Genomic DNA, 17,937 nt, shown 5'->3' with positions numbered 1-17,937 from the left:
CAGGTAAGTCGCTCTGGATGAGCTACAATGGTTAAAAAAGGTCAATAAAGATGACTTCATACACAAATTAATACCCCTGAATCCAAGCGCAAACACTGAAATCACCAGAATTGGAGTGGCAGGACTTCAACACTGCATAGCCTTGTTATTCTATAGCAGCACGCCATGACACAGGATAAAAAACGCAATTCCCCCACCTTCCCACTAGGGCTGCACGATTCTGGATAAAATGAGAATCTTCATTTTCTTGCTTACATTCTGAAGCAAAACCATTTTTATTATATATTTTTGCCGCACTGTTTTTGCCTGATACAGCAAACAGCAAAAATATGATAATGAATGGGACTTTGTGGGTCAAATGGGCTTCAGTCAGAGTACACAAACAACGTACTCAATTCCAATTCAATTTAAATTGTGTTAAACTTCTCCAATCTCCCGCTGACTTCTCCTGCCATTCATACATTACGTTCTGCGCACACTGACTGCACAGTCTAGCATTATAGGGATACGCCAACTTTTTGGGAGTTTCACCCATTTGCTATATCGCCAATGAATTGGGGCAAACGGTACAGCCGTTCAAAGTCACCAAAAACACACAGCACCAAAAAGCTCTACGTACATGCTGTAACTCGGGTACTCACCACGAGATGAAATATTAATCCAAAATGCCGAGAAACGCTATTTTCTTTTAAGGTAAATAGATAGCTGGAACTACTTCCTATGGGCGCCAGGCATACACGGTACAGGCAAACAAGGAAGTAACTCGGTGTGGGGATTCACTACGAAAATGACGTTTCACGTAACTATCGATGATTATTATTATTATTAATAAACTCTCCAAAAGTTGGCGTAACCCTTTAAGTATCACCTTACAACTCTTTGGAAATGTACCTGGCTTCTTTTTTCAGGTTGGGTTAGGAGGGTCGACCCGAAACCCGATCGGTTTCGGGTCGTTTGGCAGAATCACATTTTAATACGATCAATCGTGCAGTGCGACTTCCCACACGCAAACCGCAGACACTTACCAGGACTTGGGCAGGCAGACGGGCCCTGTGCTCGTCTCTTCACAGGTCATATGAAGGGTGAGACAGACAGACAGGCAGGCAGACAGACAGCCAGACGGGTGGAGAGGGGGTGACCATGCTGATCAGAGGTGATGGATGTTAGTGGGTGTTAATGAAGGAGACAACACTCGTCCAGTTGACATTGGGACACCCCTCCCCCTGCCTGCACCCCCGCCCCCGATAAACACCTCCCATACAGTCAGGTCATCAGGCTGGAATAGGTGTGTCTACACACATGCACACACACGCACGCACGCACACTTTTATACTAGCAAACCATTTCTCTCACATAAACACACACATAATGATGTTATTAAAAAAAAATTGAATTTTACTTTTCTACGATAATAAACACTTATCGACATTTTGCTTGCCAGGCCGTCTGTAAGGACAGGCCGTTTGTAAAGACAAATGTGTTCTTAATTGACTGGGCTGGTTGAATACAGCGCACAGACCTGGAATGCTCCCACACTCACTCATTCACACAAGTCCAGACATTCTGGTACGACCCGCCATGTGTTCCTTAGCGTGTGGGTGGAATAACCGTGCGATACGTCGGAAACACCAATCTAATGACTTTGATGGCGGTGCAACATATTCGGAGCCTGGTGGGGGCGCTGTGGACAGCGGTTGGTGGGAGGCACATAAAACGATTAAGAGTGCTGAGGAGATACTCCCGACGAAGCCCCCGGCAATCATCTCTGGGATTAATTGGCATTGCCTGGATGCTTAGTTGTCATAACGACAGTCCGGCAGACAATTGCGTAGGTGGTGATTGGGGGGGGGGGGAAGGCTGGGGGGGCATGTGTGGGTGGCACCCTCTATATTCCATATCTGAATTGAAACTCGCCCGCGGGCGAATTACAGTCTCAATATATTTCACTTGAGAGAGGGGGAAAAAATCCCCGTTAGCGGTTTTTACGAGTGTTGGATATTCCTGGGAATGTTGGCTCATCTTCCTTAACTCAGTGAGTGTACGGGGGGGAAATATACCCTGAAGAAATTGAGAAAAGGGCGGTATTAAAATGTTACAGTAAAATACAACAGGCAATATTCCAGCCTTCCCAAACCCCCGACATCAAGTGAAGGGACCCCTCTATTCCCACAGTGCTATAAATGAGTGCAATAAACAGGCTGTGCTGAGCGGGAGAGCAGGCATCAGTCATCCTGATGGAATCAGACCATATAGCAGCCATCCTCCCCTGCTCAACCAAACTACAGGGAAAAACAAGAGACTTTTAGACCATACTACCAGCCATCCTCCCCTCCTCAACCAAACTACAGGGAAAAACAAGAGACTTTTAGACCATACTAGCAGCCATCCTCCCCTGCTCAACCAAACTACAGGGGAAAACAAGAGACTTTTAGACCATACTACCAGCCATGCTCCCCTGCTCAACCAAACTACAGGGAAAAACAAGAGACTTTTAGACCATACTACCAGCCATCCTCCCCTGCTCAAACAAACTACAGGGAAAAACAAGAGACTTTTAGACCATACTACCAGCCATCCTCCCCTGCTCAACCAAACTACAGGGAAAAACAAGAGACTTTTAGACCATACTACCAGCCATCCTCCCCTGCTCAACCAAACTACAGGGAAAAACAAGAGACTTTTAGACCATACTACCAGCCATCCTCCCCTGCTCAAACAAACTACAGGGAAAAACAAGAGACTTTTAGACCATACTACCAGCCATCCTCCCCTGCTCAACCAAACTACAGGGAAAAACAAGAGACTTTTAGACCATACTACCAGCCATCCTCCCCTCCTCAACCAAACTACAGGGAAAAACAAGAGACTTTTAGACCATACTAGCAGCCATCCTCCCCTGCTCAAACAAACTACAGGGAAAAACAAGAGACTTTAGACCATACTACCAGCCATCCTCCCCTGCTCCCCAAACTACAGGGGAAAACAAGAGACTTTTAGACCATACTAGCAGCCATCCTCCCCTGCTCAAACAAACTACAGGGAAAAACAAGAGACTTTAGACCATACTACCAGCCATCCTCCCCTCCTCAACCAAACTACAGGGAAAAACAAGAGACTTTAGACCATACTACCAGCCATCCTCCCCTCCTCAACCAAACTACAGGGGAAAACAAGAGACTTTTAGACCATACTACCAGCCATCCTCCCCTGCTCCCCAAACTACAGGGGAAAACAAGAGACTTTTAGACCATACTAGCAGCCATCCTCCCCTGCTCAAACAAACTACAGGGAAAAACAAGAGACTTTAGACCATACTACCAGCCATCCTCCCCTCCTCAACCAAACTACAGGGAAAAACAAGAGACTTTAGACCATACTACCAGCCATCCTCCCCTCCTCAACCAAACTACAGGGAAAAACAAGAGACTTTTAGACCATGCTACCAGCCATCCTCCCCTGCTCAAACAAACTACAGGGAAAAACAAGAGACTTTAGACCATACTACCAGCCATCCTCCCCTCCTCAACCAAACTACAGGGAAAAACAAGAGACTTTTAGACCATGCTACCAGCCATCCTCCCCTGCTCAAACAAACTACAGGGAAAAACAAGAGACTTTAGACCATACTACCAGCCATCCTCCCCTCCTCAACCAAACTACAGGGAAAAACAAGAGACTTTTAGACCATGCTAGCAGCCATCCTCCCCTGCTCCCCAAACTACAGGGGAAAACAAGAGACTTTTAGACCATACTACCAGCCATCCTCCCCTGCTCAACCAAACTACAGGGGAAAACAAGAGACTTTTAGACCATACTACCAGCCATCCTCCCCTGCTCAACCAAACTACAGGGGAAAACAAGAGACTTTTAGACCATACTACCAGCCATCCTCCCCTGCTCAACCAAACTACAGGGGAAAACAAGAGACTTTTAGACCATACTACCAGCCATCCTCCCCTGCTCAACCAAACTACAGGGGAAAACAAGAGACTTTTAGACCATACTACCAGCCATCCTCCCCTGCTCAACCAAACTACAGGGAAAAACAAGATACTTTTAGACCATACTACCAGCCATCCTCCCCTGCTCAACCAAACTACAGGGGAAAACAAGAGACTTTTAGACCATACTACCAGCCATCCTCCCCTGCTCAACCAAACTACAGGGAAAAACAAGATACTTTTAGACCATACTACCAGCCATCCTCCCCTGCTCAACCAAACTACAGGGGAAAACAAGGGAGTTCCAGTCACAGATATGACATTTTGTATTGACTAGACTGGTTCTCAAATGGGGGTCCGCAAACCCCCAGGGGTCCGTGGCACTTTGCCAGGGGGTCCGCGAAAAGTTTGCAAGTAAAAAAAAAAAAAAAAAATGCTACATGTTACTTATTCCTTCTCAAACTACTTCCTACATGGTGCTAGTCTATCAAAATATCTTGGCTGTCATTGATTGTGTTGCATAGTGGTTTTCTGTACTGTTGACAAATTGTGATATTGTAAGTCGCTTTGGACAAAACAAAAGTGTCTGCTAAATGACGTAATGTAAATGTAATGTAATAATAAAAAAAATTTTTTTTTTTTTTTGCAAAATCTTCATAGTTCAACGAAAATAGTCTATGCTTTAAATCTAAAATGGTTCATGGATTACATTCTAATAACAAACATATCAAATTAGAAGTCAAGCACGTTACCGTGGAAACAATTAAGCTTAGCCCAAAATCACAAATCAGAATGAGGGGGTCCCCGGTATATTTTCTATCTTGTAAGGGGTCCTTGGCTGAAAAACATTTGAGAACCTCTGGACTAGAGCCATGTGACTAAAATAGGGAACAGCTAAGAAAATATGCCAAAAATTGATAATTGCACAAACGGCTGGCGGAGGATCTAAATTGCAGGCTGGACTGTGAACATCTGAACATCTGAACGACACTAGATTGGAGGTGTGATGTGAAAAGCTTAGCTGTAGGTTGGGCATCAAAGCTTGGATGGAAGCTGCGGTTAGTGCTTCCAGATGGCTGTCCAGCGAGGGGAGCATGGCACCAAGACTGCCAGGGTTACCATCCCCCACCAGGGAGAAATGCTATGCAGTTATGATACTGTATGACACTTTGGATAAACATATCCACCAAATGGCATGTGTTCTGTTACATGTATGTAGTGATTGTCTTATGATAATAACCATTGAACCTGGAATGTGCTGTGAATGGGCAAGATAACCGTCTTCCTGAATGGCTCTCGTGCTCTGTAAATGTACTTGGAATGGACAAATGAAATAAGGCCTATTTGACACTTGCTTGGATCGTGTGACTGTTGTACTGTAGGTTTGGGTTTGGGGGGGGGGGGGGGGACTGGGGGGAATAGCGTGATCCTCCCACATGCCTGCCAGTGAAAAGTCAGGTGTAAAATGTCAGGTGAAAAGAAGTGGCTGGCGACTCATTTAGAACTCTTCCCAGATCGACAGAGGGGGTGGAGCAACGACACGGACAGCAGGGGAATTGAGCGAGTATCAGTGAGGAGAAAATGGGAGAAAAAGCAAAAAAAGAAAACATGATAAGAAAGGTAATGAAAGAAAGCACCTGCTTGCTTGCTTGTAAGTGGGGCATTGTAGGTGAATTAGAAACAAGGACAACGGCTCCTTCAGCTGTGAGGCAGCATCAGTCAGGTGAAGCAACAGCACGGAATAAAATGTAAGATATCATGGAATAAAATGTAATTTGTAATACAGGGCTTTTCAAAGTGTGGGAGGGTGAGCCTCCCCTCAGAGAACATATAGACAGCTATTATTGCCATTATTAACTATTATTGTTGTATGTTCCACTCGGGAGTAAAAAACAAGTTCCAAAAATGTTGTAAACATCTTTATCCTATATTCTTTAAGATTAAAAAAAATAATCTTTATCCTCCTTTTAAACATGTGTATCCACTCTGAAGGACTTTTAATCATTTTGTCATTGTGTTTTGTATGAATTATTTTTAATGTACCTTTTGATTGTCTCCTGCTCAGGGACTACAGGTGCAAATTAGCTCTCAAGCTAACCCTGGCACATTTACATTGATATTGATGTTGATTCATGTGCACTGTCCCTGATTAAAAATAAATAAATAAAATAAATAAATAAATACATTTTGTTGAACACCTCTTTATTATAACTAGTGGGATACCTGCCCTGTGCAGTGTATTGGGTGTATATGTTGTGTTCTCCGCAATCACCATTTCCTTCAACTGCAGGCTTCTCCTCTGACAGCTGGGCTCACCTCACTCGACTCAACAGGAAGCCAGACTGCGGGAGCTCCGCCCCCGGCTGATAGGCGGGGGGGGGGGGGGGGGGAGGCTGTGTGCAGCCATTGTGCAGCATGGCCGAGTTGCATGCACATTTTCTTCTCTAACCCCCCCCCCCCCCCTCACACCACGCCCACGCCTCCCCTCAAGTTGTCTGGCGCCCCCCATGGGAGGCACGCCCCACACTTTGAAAACCCCTGATGTAATATATAATGTAATATATAATGCCATATATAATGTAATATATAATGCAATATATAATGTAATATATGCACGGGGCAAGTAGTGTAATTGAATTTCAAAGACACATGCTCCTGCCATCCATACAGCCCAGCAGTAAGGCTGGGGCACCAGTCTAATAATGTGCAATTAGTGCATCAAGCCAACAAGAAAAAGGCCTTGGAGCAACCTTTGGGGGGTTCTTCAGATTGAAAATGTTGGGGAACCCTAGAGGCTTCCTTGAAGAACCCCCGCCGTTCTTAAAGCTTTGATGAAACCTGATGGAATTTTTCGGGTGGAAGCTTTTTTATTTCCAGATTTCCCCCCCGTTTTCTCCCCAATAGACCCTTCTCACGGGGGCCATTTTGTGTCGAGAAGCCAGGGTAAACACAGGTGCAAGCAAAACACTAATGAGGGTTTCCAACTTCCATGATTGGAATTTGGAAACCCTCATTAGTGTTTTGCTTGCACCTGTGTTTACCCTGGCTTCTCGACACAAAATGGCCCCCGTGAGAAGGGTCTATTGTACTTGGCCAATTCCCCCTGCTGTCCCGCTCGTTGCTCCCCCCCTCTCTGCTGATCTGGGGAGAGTTGTAGACTAGCACCATGCTTCCTCTGATACATATGGCGTGCATTTATATAGCGCTTTTATCAAAGGCGCTTTAGGGTCAGTAGGTACATTCACCCATTCACCCATCAATGGCGGCAGGTTACCACGCAGGGTGCTGGGCACACCAACGGGAGCAATTTGGGGTTCAGTGTCTTGCCCAAGGACACTTCGACATGCAGACTGGAGGAGCCGGGAATCGAACCACCGACCTCTTTTATCCAAAGCGATTAGTGGACGACCCGCTCTACCTCCTGAGCTGCAGCCACCTTGATACATGTGCAGTCGCCAGCAGCCACTACTTTCCACCTGACAGCGAGGAGTTTCACCGGCAGGACATTGCGTATGGGAGGATCACGCTATTCCACCCAGTCCCCCTGCCCCCTGAACAGGTGCCCCGACCGACCAGAGGAGGCGCTACTGCAGCGATCAGGACACATCCCCTTAATCCGGCTTCCCACCCGCAGACACGGCCAATTGACCATGTCGGAACTAACACAGGGGCTTGAACCGGCGACCCTCGTGTTGGTAAGCAGGGAGAACCTTTTATGGATTCTTATTATTATTATTATTATTGCTTCTGATGAACCCCTAAAGTGTTCAGGAGCTCCCTTTTTAGATTCTAGAAGAACCCGGTAGCTTTTAGAATGTAGGTTACCCAACACTGTGTTGTGATGGGAAAACAAAACTGGCGACAATAGCTAGTGCAAGGTAGCGACTCCGAGTGCAAGGCAGCTGATGTAAACAAACACCATTAAGAGAGCGCTGCCTTGTTGAGAGACACAGGGAGGCGTGACCTGCCTCCTGCTTCCCACTTGTGCTGCGACATGCTGCCTGGAATGTGTGGAGCCACCACTGCTTAACACTGCCCGATACAAAACAACACAAAGCATTTTATTGGGTTGAAAGAAGAGGACAGAGGACAGAGGATTCTGTTCGTCAGCTCTGTTCATTAAAACGAGAAATCATAGGAATACAAATTCTCCTGTTGCACAACAAATATTGCAAGCTACATGTGGAAAGTCGAGTCTAGACAGCAGTGATACAACAGTTCATACAGTCATGTACAACCATGAGCCAGCTGTGATAAAACAGTTCATACAGTCATGAGACAGCTGTGTTTGATCAAATGTACAGACAAACGAGCAACACGGAGAATTAATATTCGGTGTTTAAAAAGGACGTCATGTTCAACACACCTGCCTGTCTCGTTTGGGACAGCAGGTGTTAATAACAATATCCTTGTATCAATATGTGTTGCTATTAAAATGTGTTGTGTTGAAAAGCATCCAAAATCTGTGCATTGTCCCAAACTAAACATAAAGATGTGGTGAAAATCTAAGTTAAAACAATAGAATAAATACACGTAGTGTTGGACAGAGATGCTACAATCAGAAAAAAAAAAGTAGTAAAATCTTCAAAGATTTAGCGAAATGTGCTACATCTCTGTTCATAGATGTAATCATCATGATCTCTCTGTTCATAGATGTAATCATGATCTCTCTGTTCATAGATGTAATCATGATCTCTCTGTTCATAGATGTAATCATGATCTCTCTGTTCATAGATGTAATCATCATGATCTCTCTGTTCATAGATGTAATCATCATGATCTCTCTGTTCATAGATGTAATCATCATGATCTCTCTGTTCATAGATGCAATCATGATCTCTCTGTTCATAGATGTAATCATCATGATCTCTCTGTTCATAGATGTAATCATCATGATCTCTGTTCATAGATGTAATCATGATCTCTCTGTTCATAGATGTAATCATCATGATCTCTCTGTTCATAGATGTAATCATGATCTCTCTGTTCATAGATGTAATCATCATGATCTCTCTGTTCATAGATGTAATCATCATGATCTCTCTGTTCATAGATGTAATCATGATCTCTCTGTTCATAGATGTAATCATCATGATCTCTCTGTTCATTGATGTAATCATGATCTCTGTTCATAGATGTAATCATCATGATCTCTCTGTTCATAGATGTAATCATCATGATCTCTCTGTTCATAGATGTAATCATCATGATCTCTCTGTTCATAGATGTAATCATCATGATCTCTCTGTTCATAGATGTAATCATCATGATCTCTGTTCATAGATGTAATCATCATGATCTCTGTTCATAGATGTAATCATCATGATCTCTGTTCATAGATGTAATCATGATGATCTCTGTTCATAGATGTAATCATGATCTCTCTGTTCATAGATGTAATCATCATGATCTCTCTGTTCATAGATGTAATCATCATGATCTCTGTTCATAGATGTAATCACGATGATCTCTCTGTTCATAGATGTAATCATGATCTCTCTGGTCATAGATGTAATCATCATGATCTCTCTGTTCATAGATGTAATCATGATCTCTCTGTTCATAGATGTAATCATGATGATCTCTCTGTTCATAGATGTAATCATGATCTCTCTGTTCATAGATGTAATCATCATGATCTCTGTTCATAGATGTAATCATCATGATCTCTCTGTTCATAGATGTAATCATCATGATCTCTCTGTTCATAGATGTAATCATGATCTCTCTGTTCATAGATGTAATCATGATCTCTGTTCATAGATGTAATCATGATCTCTCTGTTCATAGATGTAATCATGATCTCTCTGTTCATAGATGTAATCATCATGATATCTGTTCATAGATGTAATCATGATCTCTCTGTTCATAGATGTAATCATCATGATCTCTGTTCATAGATGTAATCATGATGATCTCTCTGTTCATAGATGTAATCATGATCTCTCTGGTCATAGATGTAATCATCATGATCTCTCTGTTCATAGATGTAATCATAATGATCTCTCTGTTCATAGATGTAATCATGATCTCTCTGTTCATAGATGTAATCATGATCTCTCTGTTCATAGATGTAATCATGATCTCTGTTCATAGATGTAATCATCATGATCTCTGTTCATAGATGTAATCATCATGATCTCTCTGTTCATAGATGTAATCATGATCTCTCTGTTCATAGATCATCATGATCTCTGTTCATAGATGTAATCATCATGATCTCTCTGTTCATAGATGTAATCATCATGATCTCTGTTCATAGATGTAATCATGATCTCTCTGTTCATAGATGTAATCATCATGATCTCTGTTCATAGATGTAATCATCATGATCTCTGTTCATAGATATAATCATCATGATCTCTGTTCATAGATGTAATCATGATCTCTGTTCATAGATGTAATCATGATCTCTCTGTTCATAGATGTAATCATCATGATCTCTCTGTTCATAGATGTAATCATCATGATCTCTCTGTTCATAGATGTAATCATCATGATCTCTGTTCATAGATGTAATCATCATGATCTCTCTGTTCATAGATGTAATCATCATGATCTCTCTGTTCATAGATGTAATCATGATCTCTCTGTTCATAGATCATCATGATCTCTGTTCATAGATGTAATCATCATGATCTCTCTGTTCATAGATGTAATCATCATGATCTCTGTTCATAGATGTAATCATCATGATCTCTGTTCATAGATGTAATCATCGTGTCAAATCAAGTACTGTACACTTGAGGAGCAGGGAACACACTACAATAATACTAAAAATATGTCGACCGATTTCATCACCCCAAAAACTTTGAAGGCATTCAAATTCTGCTCGCTTATTGTTACACCTTGTTGCTTCGGAATGCACATGAACCCTGTTCTTGGCCAACCAAGCTCGGAAAGACATAGAAACAGCTGTTAAAACGCACATAACCCTAACGTCAAACTGTAAAAAGGCACAGATAAAATCAATAGATGTTGGAAACAGGCCTCACGTTAGAGCCCATACACAGAGTCAAAGCAGTCCCCACACATGAAGACAACCCCAAGTCCATGAGAGGGTGGGCGGGTCCACAGACACAAAGATGACATGGGCAATGGATGAGTAGAGTGGGTGGTGTCGGGTGGGTGGGGTTAGTTGAGATGAGCATACTCCTGCATGCAGACGGTCGGACGTTTGAAGGTGAAGGGGTTAGCGGTAGCATAGTTAGCCTGAGAGGGTGGGGGCGGGGGGACATGGATACATCAACATCAGTCCTGTTCACGGCTGCTGGTAGTGGGGTTAGTGATGGTTAGCTCCATACTCCTGCTAGCCGCAGGTAGCGTGCTAACACTCGAGCATTAGCATTCTCCTTAGGCTAGCATTGGAAGTTAGTGACGGGCCAACTCCGCAATCCAGAGAGCCGTTTAGCGTGCAGACTCTTGGTCTGGCAGAGTGGTAGTTTTTCTTCAAAACAACAGTTTCAGTCTAGCCATCTTCTCCAGCTGGCTGGCAGTGGATGTGGGTTGCAGGCTCCGCGGTGAGCCTGGCTTTTCAGACACTCACCCAGGGCTGCTCGAAGCTGTAGGTCCTCCTGCGGTCGTCGGGGTCCTCCGGAACGTTCTGGGCCTGCTGGAACTCCTGCCTCAGCCTCTGTATCCGGTCGTGGTTGCTAGGGGCTAGTCGGTTACTGGGGAGAGAGGGGAGACAGAAGGGGGGGGGGAGATGGATGAGTGTGAGAGGTCCATTGTGAACGAGTGACCTGGTTCCATCAGCACAGGCGGAAATGGACCGGTGACGGAGTCCTTCAGGGATGAAGTTTCGTCTATGAATATGATCAAATGCTGTAGAGCAACCTAGATATGTACAACCCAGATATAAAACATCACATGTGAGAAGTGAGGGCAGAGGCAGAAAGCAGCAGAGCCAAGAGCAGAATGAATCAAACTAATGTGTCTCTGATGTATTATTCATAACAATGAACAAAGACGAGTGCTGAGCGCTGAACAGTACCGCACCCCGCGGCGCCGTATCACTCACCTACTGCACAGCTAGTGTCTCCCACAGCCCTGTGGTGATTACATGATACACTATGGTCCCTGCAGTGTACGGTCCTCACAGCACACTGGACCAACGGGCTGTCGCTGGTCACTCTTATATAGTGACAATCTGCACGTTGTCAATGTGTTTGTGTAGCAGTTTCACACAGACACATCCCCGTGTTACCGGTATGCAGGCTACATTTCTTGTATTTGGCAATTCAAGTGCGTTTGATTCTGAAATCATCCAAAGTGACTCGAGTTGAGTCAAGACCAGTCATAAAATAAAATCAAAATCAAAAACCCTTTTTCTCGCCTTTCCCCCCCAATTGCATTCCGCCTGCTGTCCCGGTCATTGCTCCACACCCTCTGTCGATCTGGGGAGAGTTGTAGACTAGCACATGCTTCCCTCTGACACATGTGCAGTCGCCAGCCGCTTCTTTTCACCTGACAGCGAGGAGTTTCACCGGCAGGACGTAGCGGGTGGGAGAATCACGGTATTCCCCCCAGTTCCCCTCCCTTTACTTTACTTTATTTCATTTGGCAGACGTCTTTATCCAAAGCGACGTACAACAAGTTATTTACAAAAAAACTAAACAAGAATACAAAGTCAGAGACTAGCAAAAATAGAACAATATAAACAATAAAACAAGGCAGTGACAGGATCACAAAAAAGGAAGGAATACCGAAAAGGTGAGTTTTTAGTCTTTTACGAAAGATGGATAGAGTTTCGGCCCTCCCCCCCAAACAGACCGACCAGAGGAGGCGCTAGTGTAGCGACCAGGTCACATACAGTACCCTTACTCCAGCTTCCCACCCGCAGACATGGCCAGTTGTGCCTGTTACGGACGCCCAGCCAAGCCGCAGGTAACACGGGGGCTTGAACCTGCGACCCTTGTGACGGTAGGCAGGGAATCTACCGCTGTAGGCCCCGAACTCAAGGCAACCTGACTACAGAATAGTTCAGTTTTAACTATGCAATTAGGGCCAATCAACGGAGTGGAAGCAGCTACAGTATGTGAGAGGACTGGCTGAATGTAGGGCACCTACAGTATTTGAGAGGACTGGATGAATATAGGGCACCTACAGTATTTGAGAGGACTGGATGAATGTAGGGCACCTACAGTATGTGAGAGGACTGGCTAGAGGAATGTAGGGCACCTACAGTATGTGAGAGGACTGGCTAGAGGAATGTAGGGCACCTACAGTATGTGAGAGGACTGGCTAGAGGAATATAGGGCACCTACAGTATGTGAGAGGACTGGCTAGAGGAATGTAGGGCACCTATAGTATGTGAGAGGACTGGCTAGAGGAATGTAGGGCACCTACAGTATGTGAGAGGACTGGCTAGAGGAATGTAGGGCACCTACAGTATGTGAGAGGACTGGCTAGAGGAATGTAGGGCACCTACAGTATGTGAGAGGACTGGCTGAATGTAGGCCACCTACAGTATGTGAGAGGACTGGCTGAATGTAGGCCACCTACAGTATGTGAGAGGACTGGCTGAATGTAGGGCACCTACAGTATGTGAGAGGACTGGCTGAATGTAGGGCACCTACAGTATGTGAGAGGACTGGCTGGATATAGAGCACCTACAGTATGTGAGAGGACTGGCTGAATGTAGGGCACCTACAGTATGTGAGAGGACTGGCTAGAGGAATGTAGGGCACCTACAGTATGTGAGAGGACTGGCTGAATGTAGGGCACCTACAGTATGTGAGAGGACTGGCTGAATGTAGGCCACCTACAGTATGTGAGAGGACTGGCTGAATGTAGGGCACCTACAGTATGTGAGAGGACTGGCTGAATGTAGGGCACCTACAGTATGTGAGAGGACTGGCTGAATGTAGGCCACCTACAGTATGTGAGAGGACTGGCTGAATGTAGGCCACCTACAGTATGTGAGAGGACTGGCTGAATGTAGGGCACCTACAGTATGTGAGAGGACTGGCTGAATGTAGGCCACCTACAGTATGTGAGAGGACTGGCTGAATGTAGGCCACCTACAGTATGTGAGAGGACTGGCTGAATGTAGGCCACCTACAGTATGTGAGAGGACTGGCTGAATGTAGGCCACCTACAGTATGTGAGAGGACTGGCTGAATATAGGGCACCTACAGTATGTGAGAGGACTGGCTATAGCATTGAGACTATATGGCCTCCTACAGAGTCAAGTCATTAGCCGAGTCCTCTCACTCACTGAGTGTGAAGAGACGTGTCAGCGATGTGACTGAAGCAGCAGCAGGGGAATGCTCACTCCAAGCTTGACTTTTCAACTTTCTAAGTCGGCCAGGAAATTCCTGGAGACAGTCTTATCTGGGAAACTCAAAAGGTCGAAACCTGTAACTCTTTCCAACCCGAAAACTGCCTCAGCTCGGGTTTGTCAATGTTTTCTGTAATCTACTTGCATGGGAAAAGTTTACCGTCAAAATACAAATGAATTATATTTCAATTATATTTGACCAGGGACATGATCAGGAAAAAACCAGAACACAGGGGATTTCATTAGAAACTAAACGAAAATAAATAAATAAATAAATAAATAAACAAATAAACAAATAAATAAACAAATAAATAAACAAATAAATAAATAAACAAATAAATAAATAAATAAACAAACAAACCAACCTTGAAAATATTAAACAGTTCCGTTTCATAGGTTATGACAGTAATTGCCTAATAACCTTAAACTTCCACTATTGGCTTATCCCTATGAGGTCAACAGCTGATTTGATTTTGGCAGAAAATTACCGCAATAAATGCCTAGATCAATTTCCTGTGGCACACAACAAGCAGACAGAGAGTGGGCCTATATTGGCTAGAACCCAGAACACAGCATCACCAGCACCAGCCAACTTTGCCTGCCATTAACTGCAGAGCCCACAATGGAAGAGCCAGAGGCAGCCAGCCTCGTCACTGAGCAGGGAGCTGTCATGTGACCTGTCATGTGTGATCTGCTAATCTCCATGATATGTAACACAGACGCCTGGCCTCTTTTGAACATGGACGACCCTACAGACGCTACATGTGTGACCCTCTGGCTACGGGTCACGGCCCAAGAGGAAAGCCTCATATCTGATAGAAGGTCACCTGCAAACAGATGTCTCTACCAGACCAGGAAGCATTCTTTAGGATGAAAGATGAAAAAATGGCAGCTTGGTTTGGCATGGATGAAAGTAAGTGCATAGCGTAAAAGAAGCACTCCCCCCTCCCCCCCCCCCCCTTTTCTCCCCAATTCCCCCTGCTGTCCTGGTCGTTGCTCCACCCCCCTCTGCTGATCTGAAGCTATTTCGCCCTAAACAGGCGCCCCGACCGACCAGAGGAGGCGCTAGTGCAGCGACCAGAACACATACCCTTAAAGGAGAATTTCGGGTTTTTACATCACGGTCCTTATCTCCAACTTAAAATATTATGTTTTACTCACCCAAATAACTTTGGTTTCATTCGGATGCCTACAGAAGATATTGAGCTCGGAGTAGTATCCTCAAACAGGCTATAACGGGAGCAAACGGGGCAAGGTGCTTTATCTCCCGCTGCTGTTTGTAATCGATATGTGGCCTTATTCCACTCGAGCGGCAATTGAATTGAATCGTCCATAATCTTGACATCAGATCATATCTATATGCTAAGCTAGGCTGCTAAGCTAACAACAACACAACAGAGACCGAGTCAACTCTGACCTGCCCCGGATGTGCTTCAGAAGAAGCAGTGAGAAGCGCTTCTGTTTGGTAACAGAAGAAGAAGATAAACCACAGAAGAAGAACATGAGCACTGTAAGCCCATCCGGGAAATTCTCCTTTAATTCGGCTTCCCACCCGCAGACACGGCCAATATTGCGACCGACGCCCGACCAAGCAGAGGGCTCGAACCTGCGACCCTCGTGTTGGTAGGCAGGGGATGTACCGCTGCTCCTCCCCCCGGTCACCCTTTTCATTATTTTTCATGGTCCAAAGTCAGCCGATAGCGCAAAGAAGCAACAACAATCCAGTGTAATTTAAAGTCCAATGTTGGTCGGATGAAAGCTGTTCACACTCTGCTGAGACCCGAGTCGCTCAACTCTGTTCATCAAAAGTATATGCCGTAGCGTTATTAAAGCAACCTATAACCTATACTCTGGAACACTGTTATTAAGGCAACCTATAGACCCAGCCTATACTCTGGAACACTGCCCGCGAGACGGCTGAGAAGGGGAACTCCAAGGGATCAAAGATCTCCAATCCTCTCTTGTCTGACAAACCAGTGTAAATCAATCAGAGAGAGAGCGAGAGTAACACTGCTGAAACCCCAGAGACGGAGGAGAAAACATGCTGCTGAGAGGAGAGGAGCTTCTTGGTCTGGACAGGCTCACTCATGGTGTGAGGCTGAGAGGTCAGTGTGGAGCTCTGTGAGAGAGGAGTCTCTCTGCTGGGACCGCAGCTCGCTGACTGGACTGCCAGAGAAGCTGTTTACCCCGGGGACAGGCCCTGCCTTTATGATGGGGTGTGCCCTCTGAAAAGCGGTCTGTCTCAGCCTTAAGGTCCCTAGGTCTTCTTTCCCCCCGTGCGGTTAATTCGCACGTCAATAATATTTCGCGAACCTACATGTATATCAGTGAATGCAACCGTGCATACCAACGGCAAAGTTTCGCCTGAGCGTTATTGCGGTGTTTATTTTTTCGGACCAAGGTCGACTTTTCAGAAATTCGCGTCCGACGTGTCGTGTACACATATGTTGCTGTGATTGACAGGTGGGTTAACATTTGCATCACAATTCCGTGCTGTACTGTACTGTATATTCGCATCGCTCTTGGTGTGTAACAGCCTTTAAGCCTGCGATGGAGGATGCTGTGGGTTGTTGATGAAGATGTGGTGCAGTGTGGCTAGATTATATCTTCAGCCCTGGACTGCCACGCTGTGTTCTAACATATAGGGAGTGGAAAAAATAAGCTTTGAGAATATACTGTAGAATATAGGGAGATTGATATCAAAACAGCCAATGCAAGCCGTTGCTCAATTTTAGTAACCTGACGCTGCAGATGGTTTGTTTTCACATAACCATCTAGGAACGAGTCGCTCACGGAAACGTTTCAAAGGGCACTTTCCAAAAATCCCTGGCAGGTGATTGGATGAACCATCTGTCTATCACGGGCTCGCTCTCACTGGCGTCAGACCAAAGCCCGCCTGTAGCTGCCTCATAGGACGCTGATTGGTGTGAACCACTGGTGGCTCAGATTCAAACCAATAGATTGGAGCATGGCAAGATGGAAATTGTCATGTGATCTCATGATCTCGCGCGAATCCAGAAATGAGGAGAGGAAAAGGTCCAAATTCAGAGCAACTACAAGCTGGTCAGATTTGAGTGGTCACTTCAAAAAATCCCCCACTACAAAGCATGCCTGCAGATAGAGAGAGGGGCCTCTAGGGGCCAATGTTCAGTACGTGACAGAAGCAGCTGATGGACCCAGTCCTAATCCTGTGGATTAGAAAAGAATGGGCTCATTCACAAGAGGCTGCTCTTCCCAGCATCCTCCAGACCTTCCACCAACTGTATACGTGGGCATCAACGACACAAGCGTTCACTCTTTTAGGGGACTTGGGCCACTTTTGCTGCGTCGATGTGCCCTTGAGAGAGCCTTTATGAAGGCCTGGGTGTCCACAGGGCCGAGGCAGTAAACGACAGCTGGAGACGGCTCCACTATAGCCACCAGCTGGCCCACAAAGGCCGTCTGAGCGTGTCGCGGGGTCGAGACGGCGGTGCTTCTGTGTGGGTGTTTTGTGAGGAGGGCCCTCTTGGCAAGTCCTTACAAGTGGGGGGGCGACCTTGGAGATACAAGAGAGGCCTTGTTGCTTCAGACACTCCAAAGTCTACAGTCAAAACATCTCCCAAAGCGAAGTGCAGCACGATGCAAGGGAGCGAGGGACCGTTAAAGGAACATGCCAACAGTTTGGGGAGATTCACCTATTTGCCATCTTCACCACTTTCTACTGCGTGCAGCAGA

The 17,937-nt window shown here is 45.3% G+C and overlaps 1 protein-coding gene across 1 annotated transcript in view; it reads right to left on the bottom strand.

The window, feature by feature from the left end:
• The window catches only part of LOC310791891 (partitioning defective 3 homolog), a gene marked incomplete at its 3' end in the record, with an annotated part of 552,527 nt that overhangs the window by 15,488 nt on the left and 519,102 nt on the right, over positions 1–17,937 (bottom strand). Inside the window, 1 exon segment of the mRNA XM_083653569.1 lies at positions 11,488–11,611. Within this exon segment, the coding sequence (XP_083509695.1) occupies positions 11,488–11,611 (124 nt within the window).

Source organism: Poromitra crassiceps (genome assembly GCF_964638095.1).
Source record: "Poromitra crassiceps genome assembly, chromosome: 17".
Lineage (NCBI taxonomy): Eukaryota > Metazoa > Chordata > Actinopteri > Beryciformes > Melamphaidae > Poromitra > Poromitra crassiceps.
The sequence above is the reverse complement of the archived record's forward strand: the minus strand, read 5'-3'. Positions and strand labels throughout refer to the sequence as shown.